The 17,367-nt window shown below is 35.2% G+C and overlaps 1 protein-coding gene across 5 annotated transcripts in view; it reads right to left on the minus strand.

Annotated features, from left to right (window-relative positions):
- Positions 1–17,367, minus strand: part of ZFC3H1 (zinc finger C3H1-type containing) — a 41,445-nt gene that overhangs the window by 11,202 nt on the left and 12,876 nt on the right. For 4 of the 5 annotated variants that reach the window (XM_021528970.2, XM_021528969.2, XM_021528967.2 and 1 more), the window contains exons 7-24: positions 17,020–17,117; positions 15,879–16,082; positions 15,070–15,234; positions 13,374–13,511; positions 12,861–12,979; positions 12,378–12,524; positions 11,284–11,458; positions 10,940–11,071; positions 9,787–10,335; positions 9,595–9,704; positions 8,260–8,391; positions 7,274–7,395; positions 6,633–6,734; positions 6,161–6,277; positions 5,107–5,290; positions 3,208–3,394; positions 2,612–2,803; positions 472–709 (exon numbers count right to left, since the gene is read on the minus strand). In XM_021528970.2, the coding sequence (XP_021384645.2) occupies positions 472–709; positions 2,612–2,803; positions 3,208–3,394; positions 5,107–5,290; positions 6,161–6,277; positions 6,633–6,734; positions 7,274–7,395; positions 8,260–8,391; positions 9,595–9,704; positions 9,787–10,335; positions 10,940–11,071; positions 11,284–11,458; positions 12,378–12,524; positions 12,861–12,979; positions 13,374–13,511; positions 15,070–15,234; positions 15,879–16,082; positions 17,020–17,117 (3,111 nt within the window). The remainder of the gene's footprint in view (positions 1–471; positions 710–2,611; positions 2,804–3,207; positions 3,395–5,106; positions 5,291–6,160; positions 6,278–6,632; positions 6,735–7,273; positions 7,396–8,259; positions 8,392–9,594; positions 9,705–9,786; positions 10,336–10,939; positions 11,072–11,283; positions 11,459–12,377; positions 12,525–12,860; positions 12,980–13,373; positions 13,512–15,069; positions 15,235–15,878; positions 16,083–17,019; positions 17,118–17,367) is intronic. The other variant, XM_021528971.2, reaches the window with a different exon arrangement.

The following is a 17,367-nucleotide window of genomic DNA, read 5'->3' on the forward strand; positions in this document are numbered from 1 at the left end:
TTCAATTTACTTACATTGTGAATTTAAGATAAACACATGTATTTCCTTAAAAGAGGCAGAACAATGCACTAATATTCCAGGAAAGTAGATTCCCAATAAACATATTCTACTGAGGGGAAAAAGGGTAAGAAAGAATGACAGCTGAAGCTTGGCTTGATGCTTGCATAAGCCAAGAAAACAAGCAATGTCATACAATCACAAGCAACTGACTAGTCTTTTTCTCTGAACTATCATATTCTACCAAGATAAAGCCATGGGTTGAAACCACAGATTAAAAACTCAGTGTTGCTTAAGGAACCAAGAACATGGATTTTCCTCACTATTCTGTTCAAGTCAAAATACAATATTCACTGGATTAATTCAATGGCTTAACACAGTCATGAGCACTGACTTGAAATTCCGAAGTTGAATAATACTTCTTGAATTATGACATGTGAAGAATGTAGTAAATATTTACCACCTTAATCTTACCTTCAAACATAGCTAAAAGTGTATCAGGATCAGTCTTCACATCTTGAACTGTCTGCCATGGTATTAAAAACGGCTCTTTGTGCACAATCCTTGAAGGACTGACATTAGCTGGATCATAGAACTTGACTGGGAGAACACCAAATTCAATTAGATGTATGTAAGCCAGCCAAGCCAAGCAACGGTCACTTGCAGTAAGGTGTTCTGCTATTATCTTTTCACTTGCTGATTTTAAAGCATTCTGTAAAGGTTGAAAGAAATACATTGTATTTCAGCCAAAGTCTTTAAGATTTAAGAATGGGAAAAGAAAACAGGAAGAGTAGGCTTTAATATTCTCAAAACTTTTCCAGAGAGAAGGGAAGAACTAGCTCTTTATATCAATCAGAATCATATTCAGCTTATGTGAATGCGTGGCTATTCAAATTACACAGAGTTTCTAGTAAAGGTTCAGAAAAAATGCAAAAGATTGTTATTGCAAAAAGTGAAGAGACACTTTGAAAACATGCATCTCTCAACCTGTGTTCATTCCATTTTCCTGCTTAATTTTCCTATTACTTCCAGTTCCATAGAAGTAATACAGCAGCTCTAGATACAACTCCATCTACCACCTGGATTCAACTTGCTATATCCTACTAGGTTTTGTGCATTTGGAGTTGTTTGTTTGGCTTGGGGTTTTTCTTTATTAAATTCTAGTTATAAATTACTAAGTTACACCAATTCGAGTCTACTGAAAAGGCCAGCATCACTGGACATGTTTTTAAAAATGTTTTTAAATGTTTTAAAAACCCTTACTGAGAACAAGGATACTACTTCAAATTTTCTACTAGTCATAAACAAAGATAGAATAGTCCAGTTAAACTAGCAGTTCCCAAATAAAATAAGAGTATGCAATTAAAGTTTAAATAAATTCTTTCTAAATACAACAGAACCTCATGACTAGCAATGTGTCAACATTATTCTGGACAAACACAGTATGATCAAAGAATGCATTTTTCAAGAGAATAAATATACTTGCAAATTTATGCAAAATTCAGCAGAACACATGTCCTGAAGTTGATGAAAACTGGTGTTTCAAAAGCATTTCACTTACTAATTGAAAAATAAGTCCACAAAATACTTGAAAAAAATTGCTGTCAAGTTTTCCAATACACACTGCTATTTACTCTGATGTAGCAGTTACTTCAAAATTATTTTCTCTGCAATACAATTAAATAATCTCTTGCCAAGCCATTATTTTTAACTACGTATTTCAGATTAATTTGGGGAAAAAAAGTTTGACGTTGTGACTGTGCTTTGCAGAAAGGTAAGGGTAACCGGTGTTATTCTCCCTGGATTTCCATGTTGATTTGACACAGTTTTTTCTCCAGAGCTCTGCTCTTTTTATTCATTTGGAACTATATTTCCCAGTACATCTGGGGAAAGCCAGCACAGCATTGTGCTGTCTTATTCCAACTGGAGCCAGACAAAAGCCTGAGGTTCTCAAACTCTGAGGACAGTGACAGGCTGCAACAAGCAACAGCTGGCACCTGCTAGCAGGAATGAAACAACCTGCAACTGAAAGGACTTTGGGAGAGGGTGATGTCCATTTCCCACTCTCAGCCACCATTTTTATCATCTACGCAAGAGTTAACAGTCACCTAAATTACTCCTACAGACATAGCTCTGGCCTGACACAATTCAATTACTTCAGAGCTGATAGGAGCAATAAAATCTAATCTAACAGTCTCCAGATTTGAGAGTAGAGCAACACTATTAGATAACTACTATGCTCTTTCCCAAGAACTATTGGCTTGATAACTTCTGTAGCAATGTTGAATACCTGAGGCAATACTCTCAGACCTTTCACTGCAAAAATCTGATTTTTGGTTTACAAGAAACCAAAAAATAAAGTATCTCCCTGGGATTTATGTTGAGATTTAGTAGTCTAGGCTATTAGCTACACAAACAAAAAAAGTAGGCAACAAAACCCCAAAGGTATATCCAGCTTTTACAATAGCATCATAGCTCAATGCAGAAACCTGTACTTGTTGAAGAAATTCTCCTAAAGGAAGGCACAGTTCCACTAAAGTCAAACTGCCACAGTCACACACATTAAAAAGGTGAAGCAATGAAAACACTCCTGGGGTGATAACTTGGAAGTTACCTGCAGCAGAACAAGAGCATTCTGATGTCTTCCTGTAAACAGGCTTAAATGAACCCTGTAAAGGAGAGTCTCTAGCAACTGAAAGGACACAAGATTTGGGTTTTCTCCTCCTCCTGTCACTTCCATTAGGAACTGCAGCATCCTCCCACATACGTAGTCTTTTCCATCGAAGGAATTCTCCAAATTCAAAAACTAGAGAGAAATAAATAATAGTAACAATCACAATACAAGTAAAGCTTCTAGATTAAGGTTTAAAAATCACACAGATCACAAACTTCAAGTAATACCTTTTACTATCTTATCACACCAAATTTTCATATTAAACCTCAAAAGATACCACTTTCAAGATGTACAAGAACACCCAAGTTTTGCAATCAATGTAACACAATGATTCTAAATAACTTCTACAACCAGAGGAAAACTGATAATTTCTGCATATAACCTGCAAGAATTTGAATAGCTTCATTTTCAAATTTAGCATTTTCAAAAACCTACAGTGCTTTTCATTTGACACTTTCCCTGTCACACATGCTGACTTCATAGAGCAGAAAGCACACACAAGAACATTTAATTTATACTTTGAAATTTTTACTTACTGTCCACCAGATTTGATAAGAGGGAGCATATTCCACTGCTGTTTCACACATTTCCTGTATCTCCTCCTTGGTTCCTCTTTTTGAGAAAAGTCTGAGGTAATGACACCAAATTTCAGGATTTTCTTTGTTGTTCTCCAGGGCTCGAGCCAAAACATTTAGAGTAGAATCTAAACACTCAGATGACGAGCTGTAAAAATTATATATTGAAAAAGGACTCACATAAATTGTGTTGGTATTATGACTTCCACAGTATCAAATATGAAAATAGATACTTTTAATTAGAATGGAAGTCACATACAGTATATTTTCTTACACGCTTTCCTTTACTATCAAGGTCTCAAAGCTTTAGCAAGTTTCAGAGATTATGACGTACAATTATCATAGTGCACAGAAATAAGTATTCTATGAAGAGTGACAATTCAAGTAAGAGTCCAAATTAAATGAAAATTGGTAAGATTGATCCGTAAGCAAAGTTCTCAAGCTGCAAGGATATAATGGCATTTACAGCACACAAGCTAAAGAACTTAAGTAGATTATTTTAGAGGCGCAGTAAAGTTACACTTTTATTAAATATTTGATTTACTTTCTACAGTCATTAAATATAAGCCTTTATTTCAGCATATCATACAGGTTCTGACTCTAAAACATTAAAAAAATGGAAATTTTATTTTTTGACATAAAAAATCATGAGATGATACCCACCAAGTAATATAAAATTAGCTGAAATAACTAACTATACTGCAAACCACAGAGCCGAGCTTTAATTCATAAATACATCTTCCATAAAACCACAGAATGCTTCTGAGGTCCCACTTATTCTGAAACATCTTTAGAAATTATTTTGCATGGACATTTATGAGAAGAAGTATACAAGTCTCAAAAAAACCCTAACAGAAGGTCTCCCAGTCCCACTTTCACTTAACTAGAACAGCCAAATTTCTTCAGACTACTAAGGAAGTAGGAATGGGAGAGGTGGCTGTTTTAAGAAAAGTATGCATATCTTCCACTAGGTTCTCTTTTCTTGATTGTTTCCCAAGTACACTTATATTTAGAAGGCATGCTCTTCTCATGCTGCTACTTGCTGGTAATAGTCTGATTAGTGGCCTTTCCAGCTCTACCCCTTCTATTGTTTAGGCACCTAGTGATACAGTTAAACTGATTTCTTCCTACATTTTTCACTATCCACAGTTTAAACAAGGCTTTTAAAGTAGAGCTGCTCTCTCCATTCCCCTTACTTCCTGCTACAGTTGCTCAACTGTACCTCACTATTAAAACTGAAGTCAATCATAATGGATGAAACCATCAAGACAGAATTCCTATTCAAATGATCTGATTGCCAATAGAAACATGGTAGCCTGCAGAATAATTTTAAAAAAGAGAAGCTAGAGAAACTCAGCAAACTAAAGTTAAAAGAAAAAAAAAAATCACAAAATGAGAAACCAAGTACTCAACTGGATGATTTCTACAGGGATAAAACCAACTATCAGACCTGTACTTATAAGACAGATGGCTGATGAAACTAATTTCAGACATCATTCCAACTGTTCACGCTGTAGAGAACAATGATTTGAGTTCATTGGCCCACTTTTACTGCTGGAAGTACAACACTCCACTGTAGTCTTACACAGAACACTTTTCAAACATGAACAAATTACTTCTCCCACATAACTTTCCATCAACTTCCATTCCAAAAAAGAATCTACCCAAAGAAACCACCAATGTAATTTATTACTCATATACTGTACTAAATACAGCAGGAAATATAACCTATTTTTTAACCTGCTTTAAAGCAATGAATTATTTGTGGCATAGTTGAAGAAAGTTTTTTACCATCAAATAGGAAACTTGATCATAGCAGCAAGGCCAAATGTAGCAAGGTCTCAAATGTAGCAGACATACCTTTCATTTTGATTCAAGTATTTATATGCAAGTTTAATCCAAAGCTGTACATCACAGGGATTTTCTTGGACACTTGCTTCCAAGTTGGAAATGTCATCAGTCTCACTTGTAAAATACCGAACATCATCTGGAGTCACCACAGTATCAAGCACTGGAACTCTTTTCTTATGTTCTGTGGGATGGGCTGTAAGTAATATATAACTTGTTTTTAAATAGAATTTCCTTTTTAAAACAATAGTGATAGGTAACTCTCACAAGAGGTGGCATTTATATATTCCAATTATACCCATTGATCACAACTAAATAGCATTATCTCAGCATACTTCAAACTGTATTGTCTCTAGAGAACTGGTTATATTTCAAATGTGAAGGAATGAAAGAATTAGCAGGAAAGGCTGCCTTGATCAACAGACACCAACTAAGGCAGTTTATCAGGCAGCATTAGGAAAAATTTATCTCAATTCTGAGTCTCAAAATGCTTTTTAGAGATTCGATAACAAATCCTAAAGCTCCTATTTGCAAGAGTCACATGTTAAATGCTATCAGGTTACTGATTCTCTAGCAGCTTCCAAGTTTCAAATGCTGCTTAACCACAGCTTTTTTTTTAACTCCTGACTGCACACCAAATAAAAATTCTGTACAAACTTAAGGTAACTGAATACTGATGCTTTGCTATTTAAAGTTCAGCAGGAAGGGGAAGGAGAAAGCAGGGCTGTTGAAGGAAATTCTTTTTAAATCTTAATGGTCTATGGCAAAGGCTGAAACATTCTAGGGAAATGGTTCCTTATGCTCTTTCTTTAAGAACAGGTAATTAGAAATCCCACCCTAATTTCCAGTCACATTAAAGGAAAAATCTACTAGAATTACAAGTGTAGGTCAAACTTTACCCAAAAACTTATGCAAAATAAAGTCTGCATACAGGAAGTATAAAATCAAGGAAACTATTAAAAGCACTGGTTTCCTCAAAAAGCACTTTAAAAATCAAGTGTTAGAAAGATGTAGGTGGCTTTTTTCCTCTAGTATTCATTTAAAGGGTGCCACACATCCAGATTACCATATTTAATAGGTCCAACAAATTGTTCCTCTTCACTGCTGCTACTATCTAATGGAGGTTTTCTCCAGTACTTTGGTCTCCATTTCCTTTTCTCTTTCCAAGTTGTATGTGGAGGTGCTGTAAACAAAGTAGTAAAAATTATTTCACTTTTCTGTATTCAAGAGTAAAATATTTTTCCTAATAAGGATTTTAGGTAAAAAGTTTCTTTGAGTTCAACAGAAGTATATAAATTTCACTACTACTTATTTAAAATTTGTTGTGCTTCATTGCGTAAATAAATTCTACAAATGGAACTCCAACTATTGTATTATTGCCTTAAGCTCTGATGACTTTATTTTACCATAATCAGAATTTATAACACTGAGATAAATAAATTATATAAAAATATATTCTTGGTTTACAAAATCATAAAGGTACTTAAATAGTTTTTACACATTTATATATATTGCACTTAATCTACTAAGCTACTTACTGTGACTTTTACTCTCGTTAACGTTGCTGGCCAGAAGAACTGCCATTTGATCCACTGACATACGATCTCTGTTTATACCAAAAAGTTTTTCAACATATTTTTCTGAAACAAGAATATGCGCAGCTTAGGTAAGCATATAGATTAAAACAGTTAAGTAACTTAACAGCAATTTAATACAATCTATGATACATTTATGAAATATGACTGCTTTAAGAGGCATGGTAACTTAACACACTAGCACAAAGAAATGAAAAATAAGCAAGTTCTCTTTGGCAACTTTCCTATATGGCAAAGTCATTGTTATAAGATTCCAGCTCTGCTGAAACAGGTCAGTCCAGTAGTTACAGGAAGAACTGAGGAAGGAGAGAGGTAAAGACTCCATGCTCACTGCTCCCCAACACCCTGAATCCTAGCAATACTTTTCTTTTTTAATGTAATGTTCCTCAGACCAGTGATACTTTTCTTTCTGTGAGACACCAAGGTAACTACCCACTACAAAGACTGAAATAGACAATGAAAGAAATATTACATAGCTGTATCTTATATACTGTTTCACATCAAAGTCCGTGCACCAAGAGCTTTTAATGAAACACATTCTCTTTAGAAATTAATTTTTAGATACAAAAGACAAAATACTCAACCTGTGGCAGTGCTGATTTCCTCATCAGTGCTTTTTTCTGAACAGCCTATCAGTTCTAAATTGTAAGACAGAATATCCTGAAAGAGCTGCTTACGGCTAAGAGTGCAATCTTTCATGTGCTGCCTAAAACAAATAAATAAGCAATTAATACATTTATCGTAACAAATATTAAGAAGTTTTAGTACGCTCTAGGGTAAGGCATAAAGAAAACAATAACCACAAAAAAAGTATTGTTTGCTCTGAAAGTTGGTTAAATGTATCTGGGCTTTTTCTAAACTTAAGCCTACAGCACAGTATTTAGAACTTTCCAGTTCAAGTAACATAATTATGAGAATTAGATATCACTTTGTATCTTAACGAGTCAAACAATGGTCTGATGACAACAGCTAAAAGCTGATCCAGAATAAAGTTCACTCCTATTTTACCAAAAGTTAGGCTTCCATATTGAGTTAATTCCTAACCAATTAATATCTACTTTTAAATATACTGCAGAAGACTGGCAAACGAATTATTTTTAAATACAGTTTAACACCAGCCTTTAAGGAAGCAAACTTAGCTAGCACTTTTCCAGGAAATTAGAATTACACTACAATATTACTGTTTTTTCACTTAATCATTTATTTGGTATATGCCTTTCATATCAAGTGTGCTTAACAGTATCACTATGTGAGGTCCTACAAGGTTATGCTGAAGTTGTATATCACCAGATCCATTTCAATTACTAGAAAAATGTTAAATATTCTCTATAAGGCCATACTATTTTTTTAAATTTACATCTAAAGAGCCTCCTCTTTCTTCATGGTTTAGTTGAAAGGAGATTTTCTTCCAACTAAGTATCTGTAATAGAGTATTAAAAATAACCTTGTCTAGAACTTGCACATAGGATCACATATCCAGATCTTGCAAAGAAAAGAAAACCGTACTTATTTCAGACTCAAGGTACCTAGAGGAGAGGTTTAATTTAAGCCACAAAAATTAAGAACTTACCACTGACAGTCATCATCATTACACGTGCCTGTTAAATCAAAGCGGCAGAAACACTGTTTTGGCTCAATCATATTGCTATACGTTATTGAACTGAGGTACAGCTTTTCCTTGGTACGAAAATAAGGACTAAACCTAAAATGAAACAGCAAATTATTGCCATAAAGTACACCAGGCAAGATATCAGTTTTCTAAAAAAAGTAATTAAAAAACACTCTCAGTATTAAATCTCATTATTTCCAAAACCCTGCTAACTAACCAAAAACATCATTAACCTACAGGCTAAAAACAAGATAAAAACAAGAGCGAGAAGAAGGGAACAATGAAATACTTCTCAACCTAATTAAGTTTTCCTCTAGCATTCTTATCTCCTTTAGGTACAGAATTTCATTAATATGAAAACAGGAGTGTAGCAAAAACCCAGCATGGAAATCAAACTACTCAAAGTGCATTTCAGTAGTTTATAGAAAATCTCATGCTCTAATCAGTATTAAGACCAACATCAAATAGAAGTGGTAAAGAGAACTGTTAAAGATTAACTTGAAGAAACAGTAGGAAAAAAATAAATGTATCAGCCTTAGAATGCATAAACAAACAAAACCAGCCTTAGTCTAGCAGACTAACACTTGTTTTAATTTTTTAGCTGAAGTTTGACTACAACAATTTTGGGATTCCCAGCTCCTTCAGGAATTGACATCATAAGCTACAAGCTAAAATGAATACTCCTGTGAAGATGGCATCCTCCATCTTCTACTACTTAAGTCCTGAAGCACATGGATACAACTTCTCCAGTTTAAATTCAACTTTTGTTGTCTAAAATTTGATGTATAGGAACAAAGTTCTCTTTAGTCAAAAGACAAATGTGCCAAATTGATTACACTTGCAGATATTACTGTCAAGATGAATCACTGTGATTATGCCTCTTTCCACTGAGGAGGAGTCCAAAAATAGATGATTGAGCCAATTTTGACTCAGATTATGTATATCCTAGCCAAGTTCAAAGAAATAAAGCTTCTTGGATTTACACTGCTTTGTACTAGATCTAAAACGTGGTAAAGTGGATTTTTATTTTAGTTGCATCAAACAACATGCAATACAATGTAAAAGCAGCATATTGCACAAAACCAAGGGACATGTGCACAGCAGAAAAAAAACTGAATAAAAACATTAGATTTGCTAAACCAGGCAATACTATTTAGGGATAGTCAAGTTTCTCACTAAGTCTTGTCTTTCTGTACACGCCTGGGTTTCAAGGAAGACTGAAACCCAGAAGGCACTGAAGAACATATGAACAAGAATACATAAGTACAAGTCAAAGAGCTGCTACAGCCTTCACACCTGTAGGATTTAAACAGTAGAAGAGGACTACGATACGGTCCAAACGGAAATGGTTTCAGTTCAGCTTGTTTACTTTGTGATGTAAGAAAATCCACGTCCACTGGAATTTCCTAGGAAACAGATAAACAGATATATAGCAGTTGTGATACCAACTAGTAACAACAGCTTCACGTTTAACTGTAGAACATTTACCTGACCACACAAGAGATCTTCCTTAGGCACAATAAAGGCAGTACTTTTCATTAGCAGTTCTTTCAAGCTGTCAGCTTTAGCATAAAGTTTTTTCAGTTCATCAATATTCAACCCAAGGAACAGCTCAGGCTCCTCAGAAGCCTTTTTAGAAAATTTGTTTATAGTTTCTTGTTTTGGAGTGTCCATGTGTTTGAGATTTGGCTTAGTAAAAGAATTCGATTCTCTGAAAGATCTCCTTCGTTCTCTGTTTGAATCAGACAAAACTTCATCATCAAAGTAATTTTCTTCACTGTCCAAAGTCAATTTGTCCTGTGTAAGATCATGAAGTGATGGCTGAGGTAATGCAAATTCAGATTCCTCTTCTACATGAGGTGTAGTATTTGATTGTTCCTTGGTTTGAAGTGCGCGGGCCTCCTTCAACTTCTGAATCTTCAGAGCATATTCATACTCTAGTTGTTGCAGTCGTTTTTTCTCTAGTGCAATCAATTCTGCTGAAGGTTTTTTTGGACTTGATGCAGGGGAGGTATCCAATTTCAAAATTTTGCTTGGCTAAAAAGAAAAAAAAATCCCTTTATTTTAATTTTCCTCATCTACTGATCTATCAACAATAAGAAAAAACATAGGCAAAGTACTTAATTCAGTTTATAAAAATGATTTTAAACTCTTGCCTGAAGATTTCAACAAACAGTAGAAAAACACAAAAAGTTTGCCACAATTCAAGTGGCAGACTTGCAGGTTTTGCAATAAAAATTACCCTATATCATATAGAGGGAGGGCTTGCACAGAAGTTCTGGCCCCAGTTAGAAGTTGAGCTATAAAGCAAGTACATAGTGATGTTGGGAGTAGGAGGACTAAAATTTAGAAAAATATTTTAGCCTTGTTTTTCAAACAGTATCAGATCCACTCTGCAGCAACTTAGCTTGATAGTTTAACAAAATCATTTATGTCTACAGACAGTATTTTCTTTTTTCACAGCCATATGGCTCCTCTTATTACTTATCTATGAATGCCATTCCCCGAGCATAGAAATGCAGGTTTTGAAGAGTTTCCCTACATTGTCTCTGAAATGTCTTCCTGAAATTCCATTTTAACGTTGTTAATTAAAATTTATACTCTTTCCCAAGTAGTTTGGTTTAAAAGCATGCTGACTTACACCGAGATGATCCTGCTCTAGCTTTCGTTTCCCAATTTCTTTACTTGCTACTGCTTTTGCTCGAGCAAGTTCTTCCCCGTATTTTAATGCCAGAGCTTTTTTTACTGTAACTCGTTGTTGAACTTTATGTATCTGAAAAAATAAAAATAAAAACTAAATGCTACAGCAAGATGTAAATTTACAGATATGACCAGATAATAAAATATAATTACATGGAATAAATGAGATCTAACTAGATGGGAATTAGTAAGTAACTCAAAGAAAAGCCTACTGCCTCCAAAAATCAGGCATCCCACTTCAAGATTTCCAGCTCTAGGAAACAAACATTTCAGAGTGCCAATTACATGTTCCTGAATCCTCCTGAGAAATGCCTTGTTAGCATTCAAGATCTTCTCTGTTGCCTGTAGCTGTTCAGCCAGTTTGTTAATTTTATTTTCAGCAATTCGAACATTCTCTCTCTTCTTGGCCTGCTGTTGCAATAAATTTTTCAAGACAGACTCATCCTTTATCAACAGCATTCTGAAACAGAAAAGGAATGTACACAATTTGTTCCAAAGGTAAACTGCTTAGAGCAACCACTGCTCCTCTAAGCCCCCAGTTATTTAAGAACACAGCTCTCCTCACTTACAAAAAGACTACAAATTAAGCTTCTCCAGATAGTCCTAACATCCATAAGACAATAAATAATGCCAATATATACAGCACATTTTAGCATCCCAAGTTCAGCATGTAAGTATAACAGAAAAAAGCATTCTAGTTACAAGGACAGGCAAAGCAAGAAAATGCTCTATCTTTAAGTCTGCTTTTAGTATAATGACAACCAAAACACACATTCTTGCTTTCTGTTAAGTAACAACCTAGTTTCATCTTAGGGCACATACACACACTACCAGATTACAAGACATAATATTATGGCACAACAATAGAGTAGACAAATTACAAAAAGCTATTCATCAAAGGAAGATAAACACTTAGGTAGATGGGCATGGATAGAGAGAGGACACAAGACTGTTCTTCAGTTCATGACTGACCACAACCCAGTTTGTTCACAAGACAATACAGAAATAATCAAGTGGCAAAAGAAGCTGAGAAGAGAATGCAAAGCACTTTACTTTCAATTACTTCGTAATTGGAAATTAGGGTGAGAAACATGAAAGAGGCATGCCACAAGAGAAAAGCCGTATTAGGTGGCAGAAGTCATATTCTTGTCACAACATAAATACAGCTGAAAACACTTAGTATGACAAATCACACTTAAAAGTTATCAAACATGACACTGGCACTACAACACAATTCCTTTTGCACAGCAAGAGAATTAAAGGCTGAATAGTTCAAGACAACAGGAAAAATTGTTGTTCTTTAAATGCTAAGCATTTGAAAATATTTACTCTTCATAATGTTAAGCAAAATGTAGGACTAAGGACAGTGAAATGCATACCTGTTTTTCTTCAGCTTTGCTTCTGCTTCTGTGACTTGTTTGGTTACTACTGCTAGTCTCCCAATTCCATCAACTTCACCATCAGAATTTGCAGGGGACAAATTGTTCTTCACTGGATCAGACTTAATTAAGCGCTGTTTCTCACGACTGAAACAAATGTTAAAAACAAAGCTGTTCAGTAGCTTCAACATTCATTTTCATGTATACTCACAAGAGTTTTAAAATCTTTGAAAAGAGCAGCAGGACAAGATTTTAAGTTAAAAGAAAAAGTACTTTCCACAACTGCAGTTACTCTTAAGTCAGTTCAAATCCCAGGATTTTCTTGACCTCTGTCATGTTACCAAAAAAGTGCATGGGGGGAAAAACCTGAAGTTGATGGCAAGTATTTTAAACTCAGATCTTCCTTCAGGTTACAAAAGTAGACTAGTTAGTAAATGGCTAAAAATAAAACACATTTTATATTAATAATTAAACTAAGGTTACCTGGCAATCTCTTCTTTTAGAAGTCTGTATTCTATTTTCTTATCTTCTGGCAGAGCCTCTGGAGTTCTCATTGGATCATTCTCTTTTTCTGATTTTGGAGGGGCTTTGATTTTTGATGCCTGTTACAATTAGACTCAAGTCAGTACCAGTCACACTAGTTAAAAATACAGCTATCAAGTAGTATTTATAAGAGGAATTTCAGCACTAACTTAAAGTTGTTCAAGGCTAGTAAGATCTTTTAAGCCACTATGGTTTTGCCTAACGATGCATTGAATTTTAATTTTAAAAAATCAAATCAAAATACATTAAAGTTCTATCTTCAGGATGCCATCTTCAACAAAAAAAAAATGTATTAGCTTGTGCAATCCAAGTTACAGTATAGTTCTCCAGTCAGGACTAACATACTCTTACCCCCTTCTGGTGCAATTCAGTATTTCTTGAATTAATTCTAAAGTTTAAATTCCATATATAAAGAAAAATCATTAAAATTATGAAAAATTTTACAGCATTTACCTCAACATTTCTCCTTGCTTCTTTTATCATAGATTCTAGTCCTCCAAACACACTGCTAGTTGAGTTAGAGGGCTCTCCATCAGACTCACTGTCATCTGAGTCATTTAATGTAACCACAACAGACTTGTGTTTTGGAAGCTGGGGTGAGAATGTAAAGTTTTACAGTAAGAAGACAAAGTTAGAGACATAGGTGTAACACAGGACATACTTACAAGAACAGAAAAAGAAAGTTAACTCCTTTTGTTATTATACACACCAATCCCACATTGTAATAAAAAAATAAGCATTTGTACATCTCCATGAGACAGTAATATTACACAAAATCTTGATATTTTAACATGAAAGGTACTCCAACATTTTCAACCTACTCCCAAGTATCTGTAGCACATTTATTGGTTCATGGTCATAGCATACAAATGTCAAACATCTAACTCCTATACTTTATTAATTAATTTAATTGCAAATAAAATTATCATTTGTCATTTGCAAGGAATTTTTTAAAATAACTGAGAGGTAACAGCCAATCAAATCTGCATTAGAATTGGTGTGGCAGGCGTGCAGAAACTCCCTCATCTTTCTGCTACACAGTTGCAATGTCTCTTGTCCCACAGATGTACTTGGCTCATCTTACAGTGAGCTGCTCAGGCAGTTTAATTGGTAGAACATCAACAGAATATAATGAATAGAGGAAATCATAATCACCTTTTGCCAACACAAATTTAAAAAGCTCACTGAAGATCAGGTAACTGGCAATTCCAGCACAAAGAAAAATGCAGAAACAAGCAGACAACATAGATTTTCCTAAGCTGTAACCCCAGAGCATTTGAGGTTAAAAGGAACTTATATCACATTTCCAGGACTGCTTTTCTGATCTCCCACTATAGATCTGGACAACTATAGCTATATGTTGCCCTTTACCTCAGAACAGAACCTTGTCAAAGCTGTAAGTGTCTTTTAAAGCATTAACCCCATCAAAAAACCACCATTTTTTTTTAAATTAAAAATACTCAGATTTCCACAATCAGCTCTTTTAGATACTCTGTGCAATTCTCAAGATATGGGTTCTATCTACTATTTCTGCATCAATTTTTCACCACAATAGGAGAGGCAGGTGAAATTCCAGTTTATATTGGTGCAAGGCACTGGCTCTCCTCACAAATACTCTCTTCCAGCCACGCTGAGACACGCCAACTCTGACATACACACCATTCACTGAAAAAATTCAACTTCTCCTGGAAGGAAAAGTACTTTTTCCCCCACAAAAGTTAGTTTTCTAACCAAGTTAGCACATTAAGTAAGTTCAGCAGTGGGACTGATGCTCCAGACCCTACTTTAAAGGAAGAAAGATACCAACTGGCCAGGTACAGGAGGAAGAGCAAGACTGCCCCTGTTTTGGCAATAGTGTCTATGCTAGTCTGGATTAGAAAATAACTGAACTATATTTACAATTTCTTAGTTCACTGTATGATGGCATATTTTGATGCTCTACTCAGCAATAAATTCTTGCCTGAGTGCCAAGGTCTTTCTAGAAGAGCATATGGTTTGTCAAGGTGACTAATAATTCAAATGCTTAACTGAAGCTTCACTCTTCTGGGCTGTATCACTAAAAAACCTAAGTCTAAGTCTGCTCTTCACTTAAACTGAGCTCAGTTTCCATTCACAGTCTTATTAGTAGGAATCACCAGTATTTCCTTACTGTGATCACTGCTCGTGGAAGCCTTGGTACTCTAACAAACTTTGTACTTTGCACCCGTGGCTGAGACACAGTATTAATACTGACAGCGGACAGATTACTTCTTGGCACAGGCTGCAAGTTCTCTGGAACAGGAGGGGAAGGTGGACCACTGTTACTTGATGTTTCCTAAAAAAGAGAACAAAAACATGATCTTAAAAATACACACCATACATTACTATCTTAAAAAGCGTGAGTATAATAAATGAGACTGTTTTATGCATGTCTCAGAACTTGAAAATGTGATTTAGGCAGACTATTGAAATGGATTAGACAAATGTTGCAATTCTGCAGTAATATCAAAAAGGCACAGAAGAACAGGCCAGCTATTCACAGGTCAACTGCAGAAGACCCTATAAGTAAGGTCAAAACCAATCTATTTTTTTCAAAACCACAAGCTTAGCTTCTCACTCCAAGAAAACCCTCAAAACAACAACAAAAACCAGTGAACCTCTTCCAACTCCTTTTCCTAGGAGGCTGAAACAAAGTTACTTGTCTTACTTTCTAACAGAAAACTTCAAAAGTAATAAACATTTTCTGGCAGAAAACCCCCATTCCTTTGACTTACTCCATTTTCAGTACCTTGAAGTTTCCTAATTCCTTCAGAAATAACAGCAAAGGTAAAATTTACAATTCCAGAGTGGCTCTTGTTGATTTTTAAGTCTCCAGAAATGCAACATAATACCCCTGTAAGCATCACTTACAGCAGGTTGCATTGAAATTCTAGTCAAGATTGCCATCTAGAGGCTTACATTCAAAAAACAATAGAGTACCTCAGCTCTGAAAGCACGCTTGTTGGCTAGAGACTTGAGTAATTCTTCTCTTAAGAGCATCTCCTCCTCCTCTTCCTCATCAGCAAATGGAGGTTTTGGTGGTTGTTCAGGCTCTTCAGGGGGAAGAGGGGGAAGGGGTGGAGGTGGCTCAAGAGAAACACAAGGAATACCCTCCATATAAAGATGGCTCAAAGACTGTACAGGCTGAGGGAAAAAAAAAACAAAGGTTTGAAATGTGAAAGTTACTACTCTTTTATGATTACTTAGAAGAGGTTGAGACCTAGATTATTCCGTGGTTTAAAAGTAACCTAAACTGTGTCAGTTTAATTAACACTCAAATTACATTTACATCCCTGTCAAAGGCTGTGACTGAACAGGAGGTTTTTTCTCACAGAGGTTAATGGAAGCAATAGTTAGATTTGGATAGTGGAAGCTATGGAGACATACAAACTAAATGTAAGTGATAATCTCAACCAGAGGTACTCCAGCCAGAGAAATATAGTTGACTAGCAGTCTTTAAACAGTTTTATGAAACTATATCTTAGCTAACAAAATTACAACTTCCCTTAGTCAAAAGTTCAGAAGCTGTCATGAGAGGAAATCATACCTTTCTATTGCTTGAGTAACAATCATTCAGTGAAAAAAATTGGTAATGAAAAAAGCTCTGCACTAATTGAACTTCCATGTGGACTCTTAGGTGAGAAGACAGAAAACAGTCAAAAGGCACAAAGTTTGAAGGACTGATGAGCTGTACGTCGTGGCTTTTCCCCCCTCTAGGTAACAAGTCAGAGATCAAGCTTATCTACCTACATATGTGGCCTAGAGTCAAGGAGCAAAGTTGCCTTGTGCTAGCAGTTCCAATTTGCTCTTTTTCTTTATATGCTTCAGACAATTTTTGTTTTCTGTATGAAAAAGCACAGCTCTAACAATGAAGAGAATTTCAATTCAATAGCTCCATTAACCAACAACTGCATCAGCCAAGAGGCAGCTGAAATAAAGTTTTTAAAAAGCAACCACAAGTCTAACAGACAGTTCAAGAGAATCATTAAACAGAGTACAACACCAAAACCAGAATCTAAATTTAATCCCAGCTTTAGCATTAGAAATCAGACACAAAATGCAAATTATCAAGGATACTTACTGGAATTGGAGGAGGTAGTGGCAAGGAAATTGGTGGTACTGGAGGTGGAAAATATCCTACTGGACACTCAAAGAAAGGATGCTGCACTGGGGAAGAAGCTGTAATTAAAATACTGAATGTAAGATATCTGACAGGTATTTATTAAACAATAATGATGCTTTATGCTTCAACTGATTTAATGTAGCAGAAAGAGACAAATGTTTTTATGATACACTAATTTCAAAGTTAACACCAGACAGCACAGTGCTTTTTTTTTTACATGTATATATATTTTTAAAAAGAGTAGTTACATTTTCTTTTCCTGATTTACATACAAAATATAAGTACAGCTAACCAGTACTGCTAAGG

The sequence above is a fragment of the Lonchura striata genome, chromosome 5 (assembly GCF_046129695.1).
Source record: "Lonchura striata isolate bLonStr1 chromosome 5, bLonStr1.mat, whole genome shotgun sequence".
Classification (NCBI taxonomy): domain Eukaryota; kingdom Metazoa; phylum Chordata; class Aves; order Passeriformes; family Estrildidae; genus Lonchura; species Lonchura striata.